The 20,843-nt window shown below is 33.9% G+C and overlaps 4 protein-coding genes across 4 annotated transcripts; 3 read left to right on the forward strand and 1 right to left on the reverse strand.

Moving 5' to 3' along the window:
- The first annotated feature begins 1,117 nt into the window (after window positions 1–1,117).
- Window positions 1,118–4,332, forward strand: LOC134275040 (uncharacterized). The gene is made up of 6 exons (XM_062757278.1): window positions 1,118–1,238; window positions 2,301–2,472; window positions 2,694–2,823; window positions 3,163–3,289; window positions 3,709–3,857; window positions 4,074–4,332. Exons 1-6 carry the CDS (start codon window positions 1,236–1,238, stop codon window positions 4,120–4,122), a joined length of 630 nt encoding a protein of 209 aa, XP_062613262.1. The 5' UTR covers window positions 1,118–1,235; the 3' UTR covers window positions 4,123–4,332.
- Window positions 4,333–5,531: 1,199 nt separating this feature from the next.
- Window positions 5,532–8,123, forward strand: LOC134275041 (uncharacterized). The gene is made up of 2 exons (XM_062757280.1): window positions 5,532–6,341; window positions 7,971–8,123. The coding sequence occupies exon 1, from the start codon at window positions 5,575–5,577 to the stop codon at window positions 6,322–6,324; it is 750 nt and encodes a 249-aa protein (XP_062613264.1). The 5' UTR covers window positions 5,532–5,574; the 3' UTR covers window positions 6,325–6,341; window positions 7,971–8,123.
- Window positions 8,124–12,835: 4,712 nt separating this feature from the next.
- Window positions 12,836–15,271, reverse strand: LOC134275042 (armadillo repeat-containing protein 8-like). Its single transcript, XM_062757281.1, has 5 exons — window positions 15,194–15,271; window positions 14,220–14,291; window positions 13,826–13,968; window positions 13,345–13,442; window positions 12,836–13,011 (listed from the first exon to the last, which is right to left on the reverse strand). The coding sequence occupies exons 1-5, from the start codon at window positions 15,250–15,252 to the stop codon at window positions 12,862–12,864; spliced, it is 522 nt and encodes a 173-aa protein (XP_062613265.1). The 5' UTR covers window positions 15,253–15,271; the 3' UTR covers window positions 12,836–12,861.
- Window positions 15,272–15,434: 163 nt separating this feature from the next.
- Window positions 15,435–20,798, forward strand: LOC134275048 (toll-interacting protein-like). The gene is made up of 8 exons (XM_062757287.1): window positions 15,435–15,464; window positions 15,565–15,645; window positions 15,933–16,066; window positions 16,866–16,914; window positions 17,135–17,287; window positions 17,971–18,046; window positions 18,339–18,356; window positions 19,911–20,798. Exons 1-8 carry the CDS (start codon window positions 15,435–15,437, stop codon window positions 20,117–20,119), a joined length of 750 nt encoding a protein of 249 aa, XP_062613271.1. The 3' UTR covers window positions 20,120–20,798.
- The last annotated feature ends 45 nt before the right edge of the window (window positions 20,799–20,843 follow it).

Here is a 20,843-nt window from a genome sequence, read left to right on the forward strand (position 1 = left end):
TGTCATGGAGTGGACCCTTCACTGCTATCATTTGCAAACTACTTATGATGATAAACAGTGCACAAATAAAAAGATTGATGGTGGCGCAATGTGCATGTTGATTTTCTATAATGCAGTGCAATGAAGAGTTTATAACTTAGTATTACAAGATTTGATCTTCGAACTTCTTTCTACAATGTTTATATTATAATCAATTTATTATAAAATCAAACAAAGGAAGAGGGGCTGAACATAATTTACTTCTATCCAATGTCACAGAAATTTTAAGACACCGAATATAAATTAATTTATCCTCTTACTGTCCTTTAGAATAATTTGAATTTTTCAATTTAAATTTGTCTTTCTTACTAAAAAATTATGATATAAAAGAATTACAACCCGTAACAGAATTTCACAGACAGGTTGAATATAACATTACATAAGTTTGTATGATATCTCACGTTAAATGAAATGATTTTTGCCTTAAAAAAAACATGTACTCATGTATCACAATATAAATACATATTTACAATTGTGCTACATGTACTCAGTATATGAATGGTTCACAACTGGTTTTTATTGTTTAGCCAATTCTTATTGAAAGGAAACAAACAAAAGTAGTGGATCCATGTTTCCACGTTAAATCAAACAAATATCATGCTCATGCAAAAACAAACTGTTTATAACTCAACTTGCTCAAAATCTGAAGAAGAAAAAAATAAAACCATTCGGTATGATGATTCTTCTTACCATTTAATTAAAATTGTAGGGTCCGTAATTTTTTCGTTACTTTTCAATATAAATTTTATAACTCTGAAAATTACAATGGAAGGTCTCAACCCCCGAATGCCACTTCCCCATTTAAGATCCCCTGAAAAAGGTTGGAAAAAATAGTACGAATTTTAAGTTTATTTGTTATAATACACATGTAATATGTTATGCCATTTTGCGCGCTTCTAAAGGATATACTTATACATATCATAACAGCAGTAGATTTTTTTATGAGAATCAAATAAAGAAAGATATTTTAAGCGTATAATAATTTAAAAAGATTTAAATATAGAGCGGAAGTCCAAAAAATCTAAGCATCTATATACTTCACCACTGAAGATATATAAGTATTGTGTCATTGTTTTGCACCCTCTGACTCCCCCGCTTGACCTCTGACCTCGGGAGGTATTTCCCGCTGAGTTGTTTGGCATGTCTGATGTAAAGATACAGCGTCTACACAAAGAGAACTCCCTCAGAGAACCAACATGGTGAGTAGTACTGCTGCAGCCATTTTGTATTGAATCTATTTTTTTACTTAATTTCTCTACGATAAAATGTAATATCTGTAGTCATCTGAATTAATTATATAGCATAATTTATACATTGTAACTTTATCAGCAAATTCTCTTTGAGAAAAGTATATACATGATATATCTTCGACATCTTTCTGTTCAATGTCGCGGAGGAGACTCTCGCTAGAATTCATTAGTTCTGAAGACATGTTGTCTTTTAATCTTAGTTGTTTCTTTTATATCTAATCGAACTTATTTTAGTTTTTGTATATGTTTATAAGTGTACTATCAATTCTTTCATTTAAAAAAAAAATCCCTAACATTGTTTACTAGCTTGTTTTATAATATGATCTTATGTCAGAGAGGATGAGGAACTGAACATCACTTCTTTTCACTGTTTCAGGAAAACAACTTCTAGTACATATGTATATTTTTGTTGATACCGTATGTTACATTGCTTTGCTCTAATATGGAAAATTTTGAAAAAATGAGGATCTAGTAGAAACAACCTACTATTAGATAAAATTATTTTCAATAAATGAAAAAATCTCATCAAAATCGCCTTAAACATAAAAATGCTCTTTGGCAAAATAAAGCAAATCTACATATTTAAAAATCTAGAACTGTAAAATACATTTTACACACATGCTGTCCTCATCCACAGATCCAGACATATATATATATATATTATTTTTTTTTGGGGGGGTATATTTTTTCGGGGAGAGATGGGTGGTCCTATATCGTTAGATTTTTTTTATTTTCAAAAATAATAGTACACATGTACATGATGTAGTTTAGCTTGTTCTTCTGAGAAGTGGTGGAAATTACTATCTTTTTGATTGTACTAAAAATTAATAGTATAGTTATACTAATAAAGAACTTAAAATTTGTGTTTCTATTTCCTATACCTATTTTGATGTTATATACAGTAAAACCTGACTAATCCGACATGCACTGGGAGACGATTTTTGTGGCGGAATAGACAGGGTGTCGGATTGTACAGTGTAATTAATCTACAGTACTATAATTGTATTACAGAAGACGTTTTATCTGTACGCTGTCCTGACCCTGGCACTCGTCCTTGGGGCCCAGTCCTCCGCTCAGTGGAGGGTGACGGACTTCCCTCACCCCGTGTATCAGTCCAAACAGTGCGGTATGAAGGAGTCCTCCTGGATATGTGACCCCAACGGCATTATCTCCTCAGCCGACGGTAAGGGATGGGACGTTTTTATCGAAAACACAGATTTCTAGCTAGCTCCAATTTAATAATACATGTGTATAGGAATAAAACATTATTGTGTAAATACAACACTTATTGTATTTTTTGAATCCGTCTCAAGGTTATGTAATTTTTTGTGCCTTGTTCTCCATTGGAAATTAATGCTTTACGGTGAACAGTGATTGACTTCGTTGTCTGTTTTTAATATGCAGCTGAAGCTTTACAAGAAATGGTTCGGGATACATACGAGTCCACTCAGTGTCCGTGTTCTGAGTGCGCAACCAATAACCAGGGGTATCCCATAATGGTGGCCATAATGCCCCGGATGTACAGAATTGTAAAGTAGGTAAAACACATGTGTTAATTATACATCATGGAAAATTCTATAAGGGGCTTAAAGGGGGATGCATCTTATCCACCACCCCTTCCGAGATTTCTCGGAAGTATTCATTTAGTAAAGTAACAAGAAATTACCATGAACCCCTTTTCCATAAAATAAATGGTATAAAGAGTCGTACAATATATAAAGGAACAGCCTCTCTCTCTCTCTCTCTCTCTCTCTCTCTCTCTCTCTTGGGTAAAGTGAATATACTAGTAGTTTATCCTCAGCTATTCTTGCAATTTAAATTATTGTATATTTGTTCTAATTGTATATTTATGTGTTTTTCTTTTCTGTTTTAGCCGGTCCTCTAACGTCCAGGACGTGCTGTATGATGCTCGTGTGTACGCCTACTACCTCAGTATGTTCTGGAATGTCACCACATGTGACACAAATACACTGGTCCTGTACTCCAGAGATGACGACATCGTACGTTATGGCCTGTAGCAATGGTTTTTAGGGGAGGGGGGGGGGGGGCATAAAAAAGTTGACAAGTAAAATAAAAGTGAAAAATAAACTTTATACACTCTAACACCCTATGTCGTGGGTTGGATGTTCCTCTGTAAATTTTTCAACATTTCTTTTTTTTTCTTTCAAGTGATGAAATTATCATCTGTACAGCAACAAATAATGGAAGCAAGATGTTATCAAATCAAAATTTACAAATAAAAACTATGGCATGCAAAAGAGTGTGCCCAGAAACTTTTTTGATAACAGAGTGAAAATTAATGCATTAATTCTATGAAAATCTTTTGGCTACGATCCTGGGTATAAGCATACAAACAAAGTGTATGCTAATAATACCCATGGATGCTTTCTCATTAACTTCAAATTCTTTTTTATTGCAGACGTACATTATGACATGGAGAAATGCACGTGCACTTCTGGATGACACCAAAGTGCAACAAATTACCCTCAAGAACCGGTTTTATTTTGATGATGCTACCAATCAGGCGGAAATTGGAAAAGGACTTAAGAATGTTGTATTGGATATAAGGTAAAGGTCGATAACTGTACAGGAGTCTGTTCCTGATGAAAAGTATCAAGAATTAACTTAATTAAAAACCTACATACATACACATGTCAACTATATTTTTAATATACCGATCGATGTATGGTAGAGTGCTAAAAATGCTTACACTTGTATTGATTATCAAGAAAGAAACTACTTCGAACACTTGTGATGTTTAATGTTGTGTTTCTTTTTATACAGTGAGGTGTTCAAGGCAAAGGCTCCACGTCGAGGTAGCACCAGAAAGTGATGGAGAAATTGAATGTTCTGACAATTTAATTCATTTTTTTAAAACGTGCAACTTTTTTCATGGGAACTGTTGAATTAATACCGGTCTTTAACTAACTGCAAACTTTTCTTACAAATGATTTTTCAACATTCAATCATAAAAAAAAAACTTGTGTGAAAGTTTGGGTAACTATCAAAAGATTGTTTTATGTAACAGTTTTTGTATTACATTGATGTTCTTATTATTCAAATCTTGAAAGGAGAGCGGGTAGATTTTTACCTGGAAAGGTGGGAAACGAGTTACGATGCATGGTTTCCCTCTTTTGACTATTCATCACAAATCATGTTCAAGTCAGAACTCGGGAATATTTGGGGGTATTAAATGTCAAGTTGAAATAAACTCAATTTCAAGAGGCGCTTCAGTATGTTGCATAATAAGGTATAGTGATACAATGTATGTACTATAAAAGGTAAATTAAATATACAATTATGAAATGATGCACAAGTCATACAGTAACTCTCGAACCCTGGGACTAGAACTGGTAAAACTTGATGCCGTTGACAATGACCTTGCTTGAAACATATTCAAAATTTTGGGTTGATCTCGATAGGCAAAGAGATGGTTTTATCACACTGGTATCAGGGTTCCTAGTTATAAGACTGCATTTTACCAAATCAACAGTACTGAGGGAACCAATGAGATTGCTTCGAGGTCACGTGATGGTCAGTGCTTTGAGGTTCCTTTGTTTACGAAGACGTGCATCCTCATCTCTGTGGAATTTATTAACTTTTAAAGTCATTCTGACTTTGTTTGCTCGCCATTGAATGCGTTAAAACTTGTGGAATAGTTACAGAACTACTAAGAACATTTTACTAGAGTGGTATAATTTCTGTAAATACAGAATGCCACGATCCGCGAGGCGGGAGGTTGATGCTGCCATTGTTGAACCCCATTGTGGGCCAGGCACTGCTTTATCTCATATACCCAATTCTGGGTTTGAGAGTTCTGAAAATACAGAGCCCAATTTTGGGACAAAGACGCAGTCGAAAACCAATTTTGGATCTTTTCACATAGCTGACTGCGAAATTGGAGAATACGTAACAGAATATCCAGCACCCATGCTTCTGAATCGGGATCGGAATGTCAAAAAATGACGACTTCCGGCAAAAACAAAAACAATGCAGCTGGAGAAATGATGCCATCGGCATTGGAGACATTTCTCATGAAACAAACTGAGTTAATGCAGCAAATGATGGTTAATATGAGCCATGTGCCAAAAATAAGCCAGCCAACGGCAACCATAACTAGACCACTGGACGAAAATGAAAACAATTCATACTCAATCGCATTATACAAGGAAAATTCATACTAGACAAAATAGCTGATCATTATTTGAGATCAAACTGAAGAACCGGATGCGCAATCGAGGATGATATTATAGAAGAAAAGGACTCTGATGACTTACTTTCTTCTATGGAATTATTCTATAAACAGGAAGAAAAATGTTCTGGTAAAATTGAAGACAGACTAGCAAAAATTGTAAATGATAGCATGAGGACACGTATTGGAGAAACAAAAAAGAAAGACTTACTGGCAAAACACATGAAACCACAGAACTGTGAGAAAATAACAGTCCCAAGAATTAACAAGGGCATCTGGTCAAGCCTACCAAGGAAAGCACGGGACCAAGACTTAAAATTACAACACATACAGAGTACTATGTGTAAAACTTTTTATCCATTGATACACTTAATGGACAAACTTCTGAAAGCACAGACAGCGAAACAGGGACTTGCACAGACAGATGTTACAGACTGTTTTGCTCTGTGCAATGACACTTTCAAACTTTTACAACTGGGGTTCTCGGAGATGTCACAACGAAGAAGATTGTCACTCAGACCTGAGCTGTCTAACGAGTACAAGGCATTATGTGCAGCAGAAATCCCTGTCACAGATCATTTGTTTGGGGACGAACTAGAGAAACAAATCAAAGAAATAACGGATGCCAAAAAAGTCAGCAGGAAAATCACTGACAAACACAACCAGTCTCAGCGATACTCCCCCATTTATTCAAATTTCAAGAACCGTTACACACAGAACAGGCAGAACAGCTTTAAGTCTCCATCTTATGGACGACATACAATGAACAGGAACAACACCACCAAGAGCTCTTTTTTAGAGAAGCGACAGTTCCAAAAATTTCAACGGAACAAAAAAGAATAGAACAAAACCCTACAACTGTAAGTACTGATACAAGAAACATGAGACTGAAAAATAACCCTGACAATTTTGTGGGGGGAAAAATTTCTTCATTCAGAAATAAATGGTCAGAGATCACCTCTGATCCCTGGACTTTAAATGTTGTATCAGGTTATGAAATTGAACTTGCAAGTGAACCCTTACAAAAATTGGTTCCAAGGAACATAAAATTTTCTATGGCTGAGGAAGAAGGTCTAGATAGGGAAATTTCTAAATTCTTAGATAAAAACATAATTGAAAAAGGGAATGATTTTTATTGTGATCAGTATATATCAACAATCTTTCCTCGTGAGAAAAAAGATGGCTCAATCAGTATTTTGAATTTGAAAAAATTTAATTCAGAAGTAGAAACACATTTTGGACACATTTAAACGATGGACACATTAAAATCAGCTATAACCTAATGAAACAAGACTGTTGGTTTGCTTCCATACCTAAAAGATGCCTATTATTTTAACAAGGGCAGACAGAAAATATCTGATTCATGTGGAAAGATAAGGACCCATGGGATTATCTACATCCCCACGAGTGTTCACAAAACTTTTGAAACCAGTTCTTTCACAACTGAGAAAATTGGGTCATTCAATAGTGTGCTACATAGATGACTGTTTGCTACAGGGTGATTCATTGTAAAAACAACATTGTTAGACACAGTAACACTTATGGATAATTTAGGACTAACAGTTCATTTCCGGAGAAGTCAATATTTGTTCCAATATAGAATTTTTGGGATTTTTATTGAATTCAGAAAAAATATGTGTCAGTAACTTGTGAAAAAGCAGACAAAATTGTCCTACTGTGCAAAAAAGTTCTTAGTAAAGTTGAAATCTCTATCAGAGACTTTTCACAAATCATAGGAAAATTGGTTGCATGTCAGCCAGGGGTCCAGTTCGCACCATTATTTTTGAAAGACTTAGAACATGAAAAAGAACAAGCATTAAAATGTGCTAAAGGTGATTATGATTCAGTTATCAAAATATCAGAATCAGCACGAGACATCTTATCATGGTGGATTAACAATCTCCACACAAGTCTCTACCCTATCAATAGACCCGAACCACATGTGGTGTTAGAGAGCGATAGTTCAGGCTTAGGATCTACTCCAAGGTGACTCTTCAAGCAGGGGGACAAACAGAACAGCAAAACCACATCAATTATTTGGAACTGTTAGCTGGGTTCTTGACCTTAAAAAGTTTTTGCTCTATCATGAAAGACTGTCATATAAAACTGTGCATGGACAATACAGTAGCTGTCTCCTACTTGCAAAATATGGGAGGGACATTACACAACTTGGCACGAGAAATTTGGCTTTGGTGTAAACGTCGAAATATTTGGTTAACTGCATGTCACCTTCCTGGTAAGAAAAATTATGAAGCAGACAAACTCTCAAGAAACTTATCTAAGGATATGGAATGGATGTTAGACAAGACTGTATTTCAAAATATTTGTGAACAGCTTGGAACCCCTGACATTGATTTATTTGCTTCCAGAATCAATACACAGTTGACTACATATGTGTCATTTTTACCAGACCCTACAGCAATTGCTGTAGATGCTTTCAGCTTTGCATGGACAGATGATAAACTATATTATATGTTTCCTCCTTTTAGCTTGTTGGGAAGAGTCATTCAAAAGGTAGAGACAGACAGATGCAAAGCAGTTCTGGTGGCACCTCTTTGGACAACTCAGCATTGGTTCACAAAATTACTCCAATTACTGGTGGAACCACCTATTCTAATTTAAGCGACATCATCTATTAACTCTTCCCATTCCACTGTCAAAAATGCGACTTTTTGTGTGCAAAATATCAGGGAGAGCCTCAGACAGCAAAATATATCGGAGGACATTGCAGACATTTTGCTGTCATCTTGGAGACAATCCACACAACAACAATATACGTATTTCCATAAATGGATGCTAAAAAATCAATTAATACATTTCAAGCATCTGTAAATAATGTTTTAGAGTTCTTATTACAATTGTACAACAGTGGATTAGGTTATAGTGCTGTGAACACAGCAAAGTCATGTATTTCTTCAGTGTTTGAAATTATTAATCCAGAAACTAGTCTTGGTAGCAATAGTTTGATTAAAAGAATGAAATATTTAATAAAAGACCATCATTGCCTAGATATGCATGTCATGGGATGTTTCATTAGTTTTAAATATTTGAAAACTCTTATTCCTGTAAATACTATTAGTCACTTTTGAGTTGGAAGTTAGCTATGTTGATTGCTTTATTGACAGGACAAAGATGTCAGTCTTTACATCTGATAGATATTAGAAATATTTTCATATGCAATGATTTTGTAAAAATTCATTTCGGAGACTTGTTAAAACAATCCAAACCTGGCAGTCATTTACAACCTATTGAACTTGTGCGATACAAACAAGATGAACGCTTATGTGTAGTGAAAACTTTACATTATTGTACAAAATCTTTGCGTGGCGAAGAAACACAGCTGTTCGTTAGCACCATGACACCTCATCAAAAGATTTCCAAACAGACAATTAGCAACTGGATAAGGACTGTGTTAGAAAATTCTGGTATTAATGTAAAAATGTTTAAGGCTCACAGCACACAGCATCAATGAGTGCTGCAAAATCCGCAAATGTACCAATTACGACCATTTTGAATGTTGCCGGTTGGAAATCAGATTGTACATTTCGCATATAATAAGCCATGTAGTGAAGAAAAAGTGAATGTAGGAAATATTATTTTGGAAAATTATTCAAAGTCATGAAATCCAATTGTGTCGCTTTTGTTTTAAAATGTCAATACATCATCATGTTAAATGCATGTTTATGTTTTATTTAGCTAGTCGAAAATAAAAGTTAACTGTTTGCATTTGTTTTTAATATATACAATACATTTTGAATCCTTGGAAGTATTGTCTCTAAAATCTCATTGGTTCCCTCAGTACTGTTGATTTGGTAAAATTAGAAAATTAAATGAATATTACTTGTAAGATGAAATTTGATTATAATTTTACCAAATCAACTTAGTACTGAGGGATCAAATGCCCATCCCATACCCACCCTTTGTATATGGGATGCTGGAAATCATCTAAATCAAAATGGATATTATCATTATTTTTACCTCAATACTTCCAAGGATCTCTGAATACTGACCATCACGTGACCTCGAAGCAATCTCATTTGATCCCTCAAGTTGATTTGGTAAAATTATAATCAAATTTCATCTTACAAGTAATATTCATTTAATTTTCTAATTATAACAAATATAGTTTGTGGTGATAGATCTCAGTTTTGGACACAAAGGCTGTGGCTTGCGACGATAATCCAAGCCATATCTTGGTAACCCTTCAGTAAAATAATACAATTATTAAAACTGTTAATATACTAGTGTAATAGGGTCCGAAGACTTCAGTGGATGTCAAATCTTAAATCTAGTGTCATTAATGTACATGTCAATGGTGCTGACAAGGGGGATATATCATGTAGAAAGGCAGTTAAATCTAGCTGGCTTTGTCAATTTATGAAATGTGCAGACAACAAAAAGTAATATTTAAACAAATAATACAAATTATTGAGAGCGGAGTAAACATCGGTGGTGGTTTTGGGTGCCATAGAAAATACACTGTAGCTTGGCCGACCGGTTACGGTGTAAACTCGCCGTGAAACCTTGCTTTGTTTTGATTGGGTAAAAAGGAATAAACCGTCACGGTAGACAAATCATTTTTTAAATACTAGTAAACGTCATATCAACTCAAAAATCGGTCGATAAAGGCCATTGTGTTGACCAAAGGTGAAATATTCACTTAAAACGTGACGGTTGATACCTTGCTGCTTCAACTTGATTGACAATAGACCACCACCTTAGTTTAGATATCGTTGGTACATGTACACCGAGAACATGATCTATGACTTGTGGATTGAACCAATCGTGATCAGATAAGTATTATACACGTGATGATAGTATTTTTTGCTATATTTATTATTAAAAGTTAGTATACATAAATAAGTAAAGGATGTTTGCAATAGAAAAGTTGTGGAAGACATCATGTTATTTTTCAATTTTAGTCGTTATAGTTTGCCATTATTTTCTTTCTTCGGTAACATTCATCCATGAAACAGTGCACTTAATTTTTGTGTGTGCAATAAATATACATTTTTTTCTATGGATAGAGCTGTAGTAGCTATCATCGAGCTACAGACTTAATTTACCATATACACTGTGCTTGAGATCAAACTTCCGCTATATAGGTGCCGTTTTATCAAACCTATCGATGCAGAGGACTATGATAATATGGGTAGTTTGACAATGAGATCATACAGTCATACACTTTTTAATATCCTACATGATATAAAGTAATCCGAGACAGCAATCGTTTGTCATTTAATTATTTTTAAAAAATGTCAAGGTGACCTTAAGTTTGTATCTTTAAGAATATACAATAATTATATATGTTTGTGCAAAGAAATATTTTCAATCATATGAAAATTAAATAGTGACCAATGTATGTATGAACATTTGTTTTTATCGCTAAAATGAGCCTAAAGTTGAATTCTGAGAAATCGAAGCGGAAGCCAGAGAGGACATATATTTTTACACACTCCGTCTATCAGTCTGCCGTAAGTAATAAAGGTCTTGCTTTATGATGATAAATGTTCTTTTATATATAATATTTATAACTAATAATATAAAACGTACGGTACATAACTTGCTGATATATCCACTTTTAAAAGGATTTGTCTTGGTACAGAGAGGAATCATGATCCCCAATGGGCTTTTAAAGTGATCAAAGTTAAAATTCCATTGCATTAAAATTGGATACACCAAATTAAAATCTCCATGTGCAGAATAGGATTTTGTAATTTGGTTAACATAGTGAGGAATGGACTCATACTTCATTCAAGTTTATATGGTGAACTGATATATAGTCAGCCTGTTTATCTCAAAAGTATGGAACGCCGTCACTGCCTTATAGCAGAACACTACTATTGCACTGTGTCAACCTTCCATTGACATTTTATTATACTTTCATGTTTACTAAAATCTTTCGGTTTACACGCAGTTAACAATCCGTTCGATTACCCTGAGCCTTAGCAACACACGTGACAACGGGTAACACAACGGTAATGCCACATGCGTGGAAATTGTGCGCGTACGGTTCACCGTAGAATTCTCAAAACTTAGTTGCGCGTTTGAAAGAACCGGTTTTGACGTCAATAAAGCTGTCCGATATAGCTTACTTGAAAACAACAAACGACAGACGATACATGCTTGCGAGTGTGAAACATGCTTTAACTGAAACTTTATATGATAAATGACTCTAATTCGAGTATCAAACAAACAATAAGGAGATTAGTGAACCGGTGAGTTGAAAGCAGATATACATGAACGTAAAGACGATCGACGTTTTTTTTTGTCCTAAAGCAATAAGACATTCAGTATAATAAGATTAATGGTGCCTGTGTAGGGTAACATTTGAAATTGCCCCAAAACTCGTCAACCTCCGCTGACGCGTCGGTTGACAATGGTTTTCCTTGGGGTGTCAACAATATTAGGAGAAACATTTATATAATGTCAACTCTTTATGACATTAACCCACCCTACTATTGCATTGTGTCAACCTTCCATTACATTATGTCAACTCTTTATGACATTAACCCAACTATTGCATTGTGCCAACCTTCCATTACATTATGTCAACTCTTTATAACATTAACCCACACTACTTTTGCATCGTGTTAACTTTCCTTTACATATATCAACTCTTTATGACATTTACACATACTACAATTTTATTTCGTCAACTTGCATTTCGTTATGTTTACTTTTCATGACAATCTTAGTCTTTATTAACTGATGTGAAAAGCTATGCCATACTGTGCGCACTCTTCTACATTATGTCGATTCACTATTACGTTATGCGAACGCGGGTATCCTCGGCCTTTATATGAGCATAACGTATTTTCAGCGTTCCGCAAGCACTAAACTGGCGGGAGAGAAAACTGTCGTAGAAGAGATTCTCAGCGATTTCGGAATGACATCTTTAAATGAAAACTTTAAGCGACAAATGATTGACAATCTTGAAACATGCAAAGCCTTAACACTGCGACTGTGAATTAAAGTCACGTCGAAATTCAATGGTGTTTACTTTAATCTGATAATTAAATAAATCAAATATTATGAGTAGTGCAGCAATCATTTTTTCTTTTTATTTTGAATTTTTTTTTTTTTTTTTTTTTTTTTATAAAAGTATTAAAATTTGTAGGAAATTGCATTAGTTTAACATTAAGTTTAGCTGAATTAGTTGAAAACTTTTTTCTATAAAACTATAAAGCCTGAGAGCTTCTCCGCTTTCCGCCCTTGGTCTCCAACCATATACCGTCCCCCTTCCTTGCATTGCCATTTTAAATTATATTTTACTTAAAACCATTTTTTTCCAATCTTTTCTATTAAAGCATTTAAAGTTATAAGGTTTACTAGCTCAATTTATTGGTTTTAAAAGTACGAAAGCCAATAGAAAACAGGCTAATGATGTGGAAGGCAATTTGTGTCAAGAACAAACAACAGAGTGACAACCCTTACCTTACAGCAGTTGCTGAATATAGTAGTGATACACTCCTGAGTACACAGGGACTTGGACAGAATGTTGATGAGATGTGGAACTACTGTGGGATCCTGATAGAGACAATAAGGTCAAAAGTCAAACATAATGCATTATAAAACTAATTCCCAGATCACGAGAAAGGACTTAAAATACGGACATGTATTTTCATCTGAGATAAATAAGTACTTTAGAATTGATTGAATTTATGTGAGCCAGTTTTATTCCTTGCTTTATATGCACACATTTGTTAGAGATGTTATTTCTTTTGACGAATGTATAGTTATGTAAGATATACCTAGTTTAGAGATTCATATTTACCTGGTATAAATCTATCCGAAGGGTTAACCATGACACCAACAGATATTGAATATAATGATTTCACAGCAAGATGAATTGGTACAAACCTGATAAATTTGATCTAATGGAGAATTCTCACTAAGAAATATGGTCCTTAGACATCGTAAGCAGGCTTCAATAAACTTGATATTATTGCTAGATAACCCTACAAAATGCATACCAGTACTTTATACATGTATCTGAAAAATTAGATTCATTACATCATGCATCAAATCATCCCATAATGTCAGTTACCACCATATAAATTTATTCTTTTCTTGCAAAATTGCTGTGGATAAATAGATTTTTTTAAATAAAATATTATTAATTTTGATAAACAATCCCACTACATGTATCTCCATGACAAAAGAACTATGAAGTCTTTTTTAAAAGACTATTTTTATCAAGAAATAATTTTTATGAATTTTTGAAATAAAGGAGTAAATTTACTGATACATCACAATATTAACATTCTGGTTATGTTGAAATAAATGGTCTGACAGCAGTAAGAGTTCAACACTGCTCAGACAGGAATGACAGAATTCAAACCTTTGAGTAGTACTGCCACACAGCCTGAGTCCACGAGACAGCTGATGTTTTCTGGGGTACCCTTGGCCAGACTGCCTAGAACAATGGCCGACTCTGTACGCAGTTCAACTGGAATATCTTCATCAATGATCCATTGTAATAACCTGATAAAACAATGACTTACCAATTAATGGGCAAGCTTCTAACATTTTGAATACATTCATATCTATAACAATTTGAAGCACCTGTTTTTAAATAAATAACCAGCAGAATTTTTTTAAACAAGCAACAACAGAAAAGTCAGAATATGTTGGTACAGGTTGATTTAATGCATTTTTGAGGTGATCACTATATTTTGCAGGGAATGTACTGAACTGACAATTATTGTATTGTGTAAGAGTGAAAACAATTTTACCTTGGGATTACCCCCTGGTGGATGATTTCATCTTTTTGTTTGTTGTTTCCAATAACTCTGTTCTTTACTTGACTGCAAATGTAAGAAAACAGTACTATATGTTTTATTTCATAAAGTAAACTTAAAATGCCTGTGAATACGCTGCCAACATTGGCAGACAGAGTAGTTCATTTCTCATTGCATTCATTACAATTTGCATTCATTTAATAATGGTTTACAAATCTTCTACAGTATCTCTTTTACATGCCTGCATTGCTTGAGATGGAATCCATCCTTTTCATAAATATGCAGTCTTCCCCGACCCCTTTGAGGATGGCCAAGGTCAAGAGTATCATGAAAAAAGCCTGACACCCTGATATTGCATTTTGAAAAGAAATTACTTGTTGTACGTGTAACAGTGTCATATAGATTTATATTTCAAACTCATATTATTGTTGAACAGTCAAAATAAATGTTTCCTTCTGCTTTTAATCAGCAAACATCATTTTGAATTTCCTGGTCCAAAGATAACATGATGTGTAAAATGATAAACAAACTGTAACGGCACACAAAATTTGCAAAATCTCTTTATTTCTTTAATGCATGAAAAATACATATTTACATGACCAATGATGCTAACTTAAGTTGCAAATAATTTTTTAGGTGGAATAACTTCAATGTAAAGGGGAGGTATCAGTGTCTATAAACCATGCTATTGTAGTCACACAATTTTAAGTCTCATGCAACAAAAAAGGGCATTTTTTTTTTTTTTACAGATTATTGAATTTTTGCATTAACAGTCATAATACGTACTAAGTGAGTTCTGCTTTGGTTCAACTTGGAAAGGAAAATAATTTGAAAACCAAGGCTCAATTGCAACAAAAGAGTTTACATTTTAAAAAGTATTTGCTTCCTGTAAATCCCAACTCAATACATTGTATTTGAGTATTATCATTTAGTGTGGTCTTAGAAGGGACTGACTGACTAAACCTTACATCATAGAATCGAGCCACTTCTCCTTGTTCTCTGACAGAATACACTCCACCATGCCCATCCGACCATCTACATCCTACAAACAAGTAGAGGGAAATGTCACATTTTAATTTCTAAATTCTATACATGGTTGAAGTAGCCATTAAACTGGATTTATTTTATTTTACAATACATTGTTTTTATTCTGGAACAGTTTTATGTGGTTTTCAATTAATATTTGAATATTCTTTGATTCTTCTTATAATGAACATTCCACCACACTCTCCAGTTGCAGTCATATCAGAACCTATGACTTCCTGCGAGTGTCCTACAACAACACACAGCAACAAGTGATTGGGGGACTGTAATACGCATAAGCTCATGATCCTCCAAGCTCAGCAGCAAGCAGGCAAGCAGGTTCATGGCCCCCATCCCAGCTAACATACAGGGACGTCTTAGTCTAACGGTTGTACAGGTATAAAGTAACTCTACTGTATCATCCATAGGCTTAAAAAACACACGAGTTAAACATCAAAATTAACATTTGGTCAATTTTGTTTACATTCATTAAAATGAGAGATAAATTGAGAACAATTTCACAAATGTTCAGACATGTATTTTGAACTCTGATGTCTAAAATATGCTATGATTTTTTTAAAGATGAATATACTTATATCTATTATATTTGGTTGTCACATTTTGCCATTTGTTTCATAAAATAATAGTTTATTACTATGATTGACAGATAATGAATGTTTTCAGGCTAAACTAGCAAAGAATTATGGAATAACAAGGATGGATCCGTATGTCCGAATCAGGATTGGTCACTCTGTGATAGAGACTCCAACAGCTTACAATGGGTCAAAGAATCCACGCTGGAACAAAGACATCAATTTGTAGGCATTATAAATATGATGTGATACTGTATCAGTAAATTTATATATCATTTAGTTAATCAGTAGGAAAAGTTCCATTGGTTTACAGTACTTTATGTTTATGCAGGTGAAATTACAATTTGTCAATGTTACATTTTTTTGTATACCATATTGTTTTAGCTCACCTGAACCAAAGACTTGAGTGAGCTTTTCTGATAAAAAATGTCTGTTGACTATATATCGTTGTTGTCAAAAAAAATTATCTCCTTCTCCAGAAGTATGGAACAATTTCAACAAACGAGCAATTTTTTTACAAAGGAATATAAGAAAAAATCTTTTAAAATCTCTGGAGAACACCAAACTCTTTTTTAGTATATATATGATAAACATAGAAGATTGGAAGCAGGTTGGGACAGAATCGGAAATCCAAAATTTATGTAATACAAAATGTACTGGTAATGCATGTGTAAAGGAAAATATCTTCCCCAGAACAATAGGGCTATACATGTATTGATCATTGCAATGGTGAAAGCATCCCAAAGTGTGTGAATTTATCATAACTCTTTTGTCAACAATTTTGAATCAATATTTTTTGTGCAATCATTATGAGGAAAAATGAAAAAATAAATAACCAGCTCCTGAAGAACGCATTATCAAAGTTACTTGAGTGGGTGTTACAGCATTTAAGCCTCTTCTTTAATTAATTTTTATCTTTGCATAAAGGACATCATCATTATCTTTGAACTTATTGACTTTTTCCTGAAGATTTACTCATCAAAATGTAAATTTATTTTCTAACATTGTTCTGTCTTATTTGTAGATATCTCCCCCATGGAGTAGATTCTATGTATTTAGAGATTTTTGATGAGGTAAAAAAAATTATACGATTATATAGCTATGAAAAAAATACATATGTACTGCCATAAATAAAGAAGATCTAAATGTAACATAAATTTTTCACATAAAGTGCCTTCAGAAAATGTGTATCAAGTGTTCTGATTTTAATAACCATATGAAAAATTTAATTATTTCGAAATATAAAAATGTAGTATGGAGTTTGGTAATTTTTGTTTGTATTTTTTGTTACAGAAACAGTTTACAATGGATGACCGCATTGCCTGGGCATACATTAGCATTCCTCAATCTGTCCTCAATGGTGATACAATGAATGAGTGGTTCCCCCTGAGTGGTCGTCAAGGAGACGAGAAGGAAGGAATGATTAACCTTGTTATGTCACTAAATGTAAGTTACAGGTTGAAGCTATTCTTTTGAACATAAGCTGTCCCATAGTTTCAGAGTTCTTGAAATCTTTCGATCCTGTCAGCAAAACCGATAGAAACAACCAAAGACAGATTACTTTGCATTCCGTGTCAGTCCAAATGACTGGTAATTGTTGACAGAAGAACTTGTGTCAATCTGACCAAATTTCGTACGAATTCCCTATAACCGACTGATCGTAATCTTTCAAACGCTTTTCTGTATCTTGTAATGGCTTCTTCAATGAATGCAAGTGCCAAACTATGATTGGTAATCTAGTTAGTTGATGGCGCTAAGGTAAACCAGGTGAGAAAATCGAACTAGATTGAAAACTTATGAAGAAAATGGACCCCAACGAGAATTCAAAGAAAGTTGTTATAAGACGATCAAATCGGCATGAAGTGTGCAGTGTTTATTGACGCTGTGTGCACAATGTATTGATAATGAATTTGAATACAGTATACGCTTATTTCATGACAATGAGGGGAACAGTCAAACTGTTGTCCCGAGGTAATGGGGAAGACTTTGGAAACTGTTGCCCGAGGCTGAAGGACAACAGTTTGACTGTTCCCCTTGTAGCCATGAAATAAGTGTATAATGCCTAATTACAATTTATATAGTAGGTTAGGATATAGTACTTTATAGCATGTTTCTTTATGTTTTCATAGGAGGTACAGCAACCAGCAGTACAACCCACCCCAGTTCTATACCAGCAGCCCGTCGTGTACTACCCCCAACCAATAGGTAAGTCCTTAAGGAGCTGTTTCTCTTCAGAGCTCTACCAATGCCAGTGATGTCTGTCTTCTTAAAAGCTTTACTCAAGGCTTAAAGGGAATATGGTTGTATTAAGGCAGTTGTTTTGCTTTTTGCTAAACATATTCTATTCTATACATGGATCTAAACAATGTTTTAATAAAACTAGAAACCTCCATTGGAATTGTGTGATTTTATAAAACTTGGAATTGGCTGCTTTCAGTATCCCTAGCAGTATTATTCTGAGCAGAGTAACCATAAATAAAATCTTACGATATTACAGGAGGGTTTCCCATTGCAGGTAATGTGCATTGTGTTGGCAAAATTTAGGTTTTTACTAACTGTTATTTACAATGTTTTTAAAAAATCTTTTTGCGTTTTGATGTACATCTACTGGCCTTGTCAACTTCTATTTGGTATAGCCATACTTTATAAAGAAAGGAATTTTTTGTGTTATCAATCTATGCATCTGTTTTAATTTCTTGTTATTACAACCCCTCATATAATTTTAGGGACTGTCTGTGTACCTATTTTTTTTAATACCTTTTTTGAACCTGGGACCTAAGAAGCGGGGCATAAGTATAGCAATCACATTGTCCATCTGGCTAGCTAGTACCTTGACAATATATCTTTGATGAATGAATGATTAAGTCAAAACATTAAGATTAGGTTAATTCCTAAGTGGAATTTTCATCCCCCATCTGAGAATCGAAAATCACGGTGTAGGTACAGGTGTAATAAATGGGCCATTTACAACTGTTACTAATTTACTATGGACACTTGCTCCTACCCACACTGCTGGTAGTTTTAAAAATATTTGTTATTGAAAACAAATAGTAAACTGAAGAGCATTGAAATTGTTTAGATAATGTACTCGTTGACAAGAAAATTATTGTTTCAGCCTAGGCTATGTAATACAAGTTTATCGTCCTTTCTGTAAATCAATGTGTTGTAGGGAAGAGGTTAAGTGTGACCATGCATATATAAACTTATGCAAGTCAGCAATTTCAGCCAAAAAAAAATTTAAGGGTTTGTTTCCACTTTCTTTTTTATTTTCCAGATGTTCTTGCATTTAAGTTGTGTCTGTATGGAATTTTGGTGCATGCTCTTACATTTCCTATAAAATTAAGTTTATGTACATATATTCAGAATCATTAGGTTAGTCTAGAATGTTTTTGCATGGTTTTGACAAAAATGAATAGATGTACTGCAATTCTTATTGCTCCTTTATATACTAGTATACAGTTATGTTTATCTATATACATGTAAATATACCAATACTAATTTTGTTGTAGTTTCTATTTGGTTATGGCAGTTCTTAAAATATTTGTACAATTAAGTACATCATGGTAATTTCATGAACCTGAATGTATGATACTGTGTCAATCAGAACATTAATTTGTCTTTGTTCTTCACTTCTTTAATTTATATTAAAAGGTACATGTATATGTAGTTCAAGATAAATACATGGGCAGTGAGACAACATAGTCATAGAACTTACATGTATTTAGAATGTTAACCTGCCTTTGTATGTTCTATAATTTTGCACACCTGAAGTATCATTTAAATCAGTTTCTACATGGTCCCTTGATTTAAAGCTAAGAATCTTGATTCATTCTCTTGGATCTGGCCAACCAATGTAAGATGGGTATACAAGTGTAAACCTATATCAAGGAAAAATAAAAAATGCCAAATCCATTTACTTTGTAATCCCTTTACTTTACACAAATGTTTAAAATGCCTAAAATACTTCTTCTTTAGATTTTCATAGCCATCATTTTAAGATATACTCAATTGCTGGGTAGTGAAATCAACACTTCAGTCTAATACAAACTTAAATTTTTTTGTTTTCTAGTTCAACCTGTGCCCGCTGGAATGCCCGTTTACCCTCAACAAGGGGGAACCCCCCAACCACAACGCCCTCTATTCACAGAGGAAGACTTCAAGCAGGTCAAGGACATGTTCCCCAATATGGAGGACGAGGTCATAAGGTCAGTGCTGGAGGCTAACCGTGGCAACAAGGACGCAACCATCAACTCCCTTCTACAGATGAACAGTGACTGAGGTTAATGTCCAGCTAAAACCAGACTTTTGTTTTATAGGTGAAAAACCAATGCTACTAAAACTATAAAATGCCTATGATAAGGACTCTGTTTCAATAATAGAATTGTACTAGTAGGTTTCTAAAGTATAGAATAAATCGGTTAATGATATATCATCATATATTTGTATTTGTAGCAGACAGATCATCATCAGTTTTCTTGTTTCAGTGATATAAAATTGTTACATATGCTGTTTTTAGCCTTTAACTGTATGTTCTTTATTTACTGGTATGTAACAACTCTTAGATGCCATATAATTTATCATATGTATAATATCAACAAACACACAGTAAAGTTTTGCTATATATGTATGTATACATTGATAACTTCTGGTTCATGTAAATGTTTCCATTCATAGTCTTACTTCAAAATCGAGTAACTACTAAACGTATACACATAGCACTTATTAATAGTACAAATGAATTACTATTGTCCATCATTCAACATAAGTTTGAAACAGGTGCCGTCTGTCTGTCAGTTAAGACATAATTTTGTTACAATTGTTGTTTTGTTGTACATGTTGTGTGTTTGGATCATTTTCTGGGAGTGATAGTTAATGACTGTGATATAAGAGGGTGTGTCATACATTTCTGCCGAGCAGGATGATTACTTAATGATTAAACTTAAAATTCAAAACCAGATACTGTCTTTTTCTTTTTGTTTGCTTTGTCATTTTTATCCAGGAT

This window comes from Saccostrea cucullata, unplaced genomic scaffold, assembly GCF_032062105.1.
Source record: "Saccostrea cucullata isolate Sc308-1 unplaced genomic scaffold, CSIRO_AGI_Scuc_v1 ctg659, whole genome shotgun sequence".
In the NCBI taxonomy this organism is placed as follows: Eukaryota; Metazoa; Mollusca; class Bivalvia; order Ostreida; family Ostreidae; genus Saccostrea; species Saccostrea cuccullata.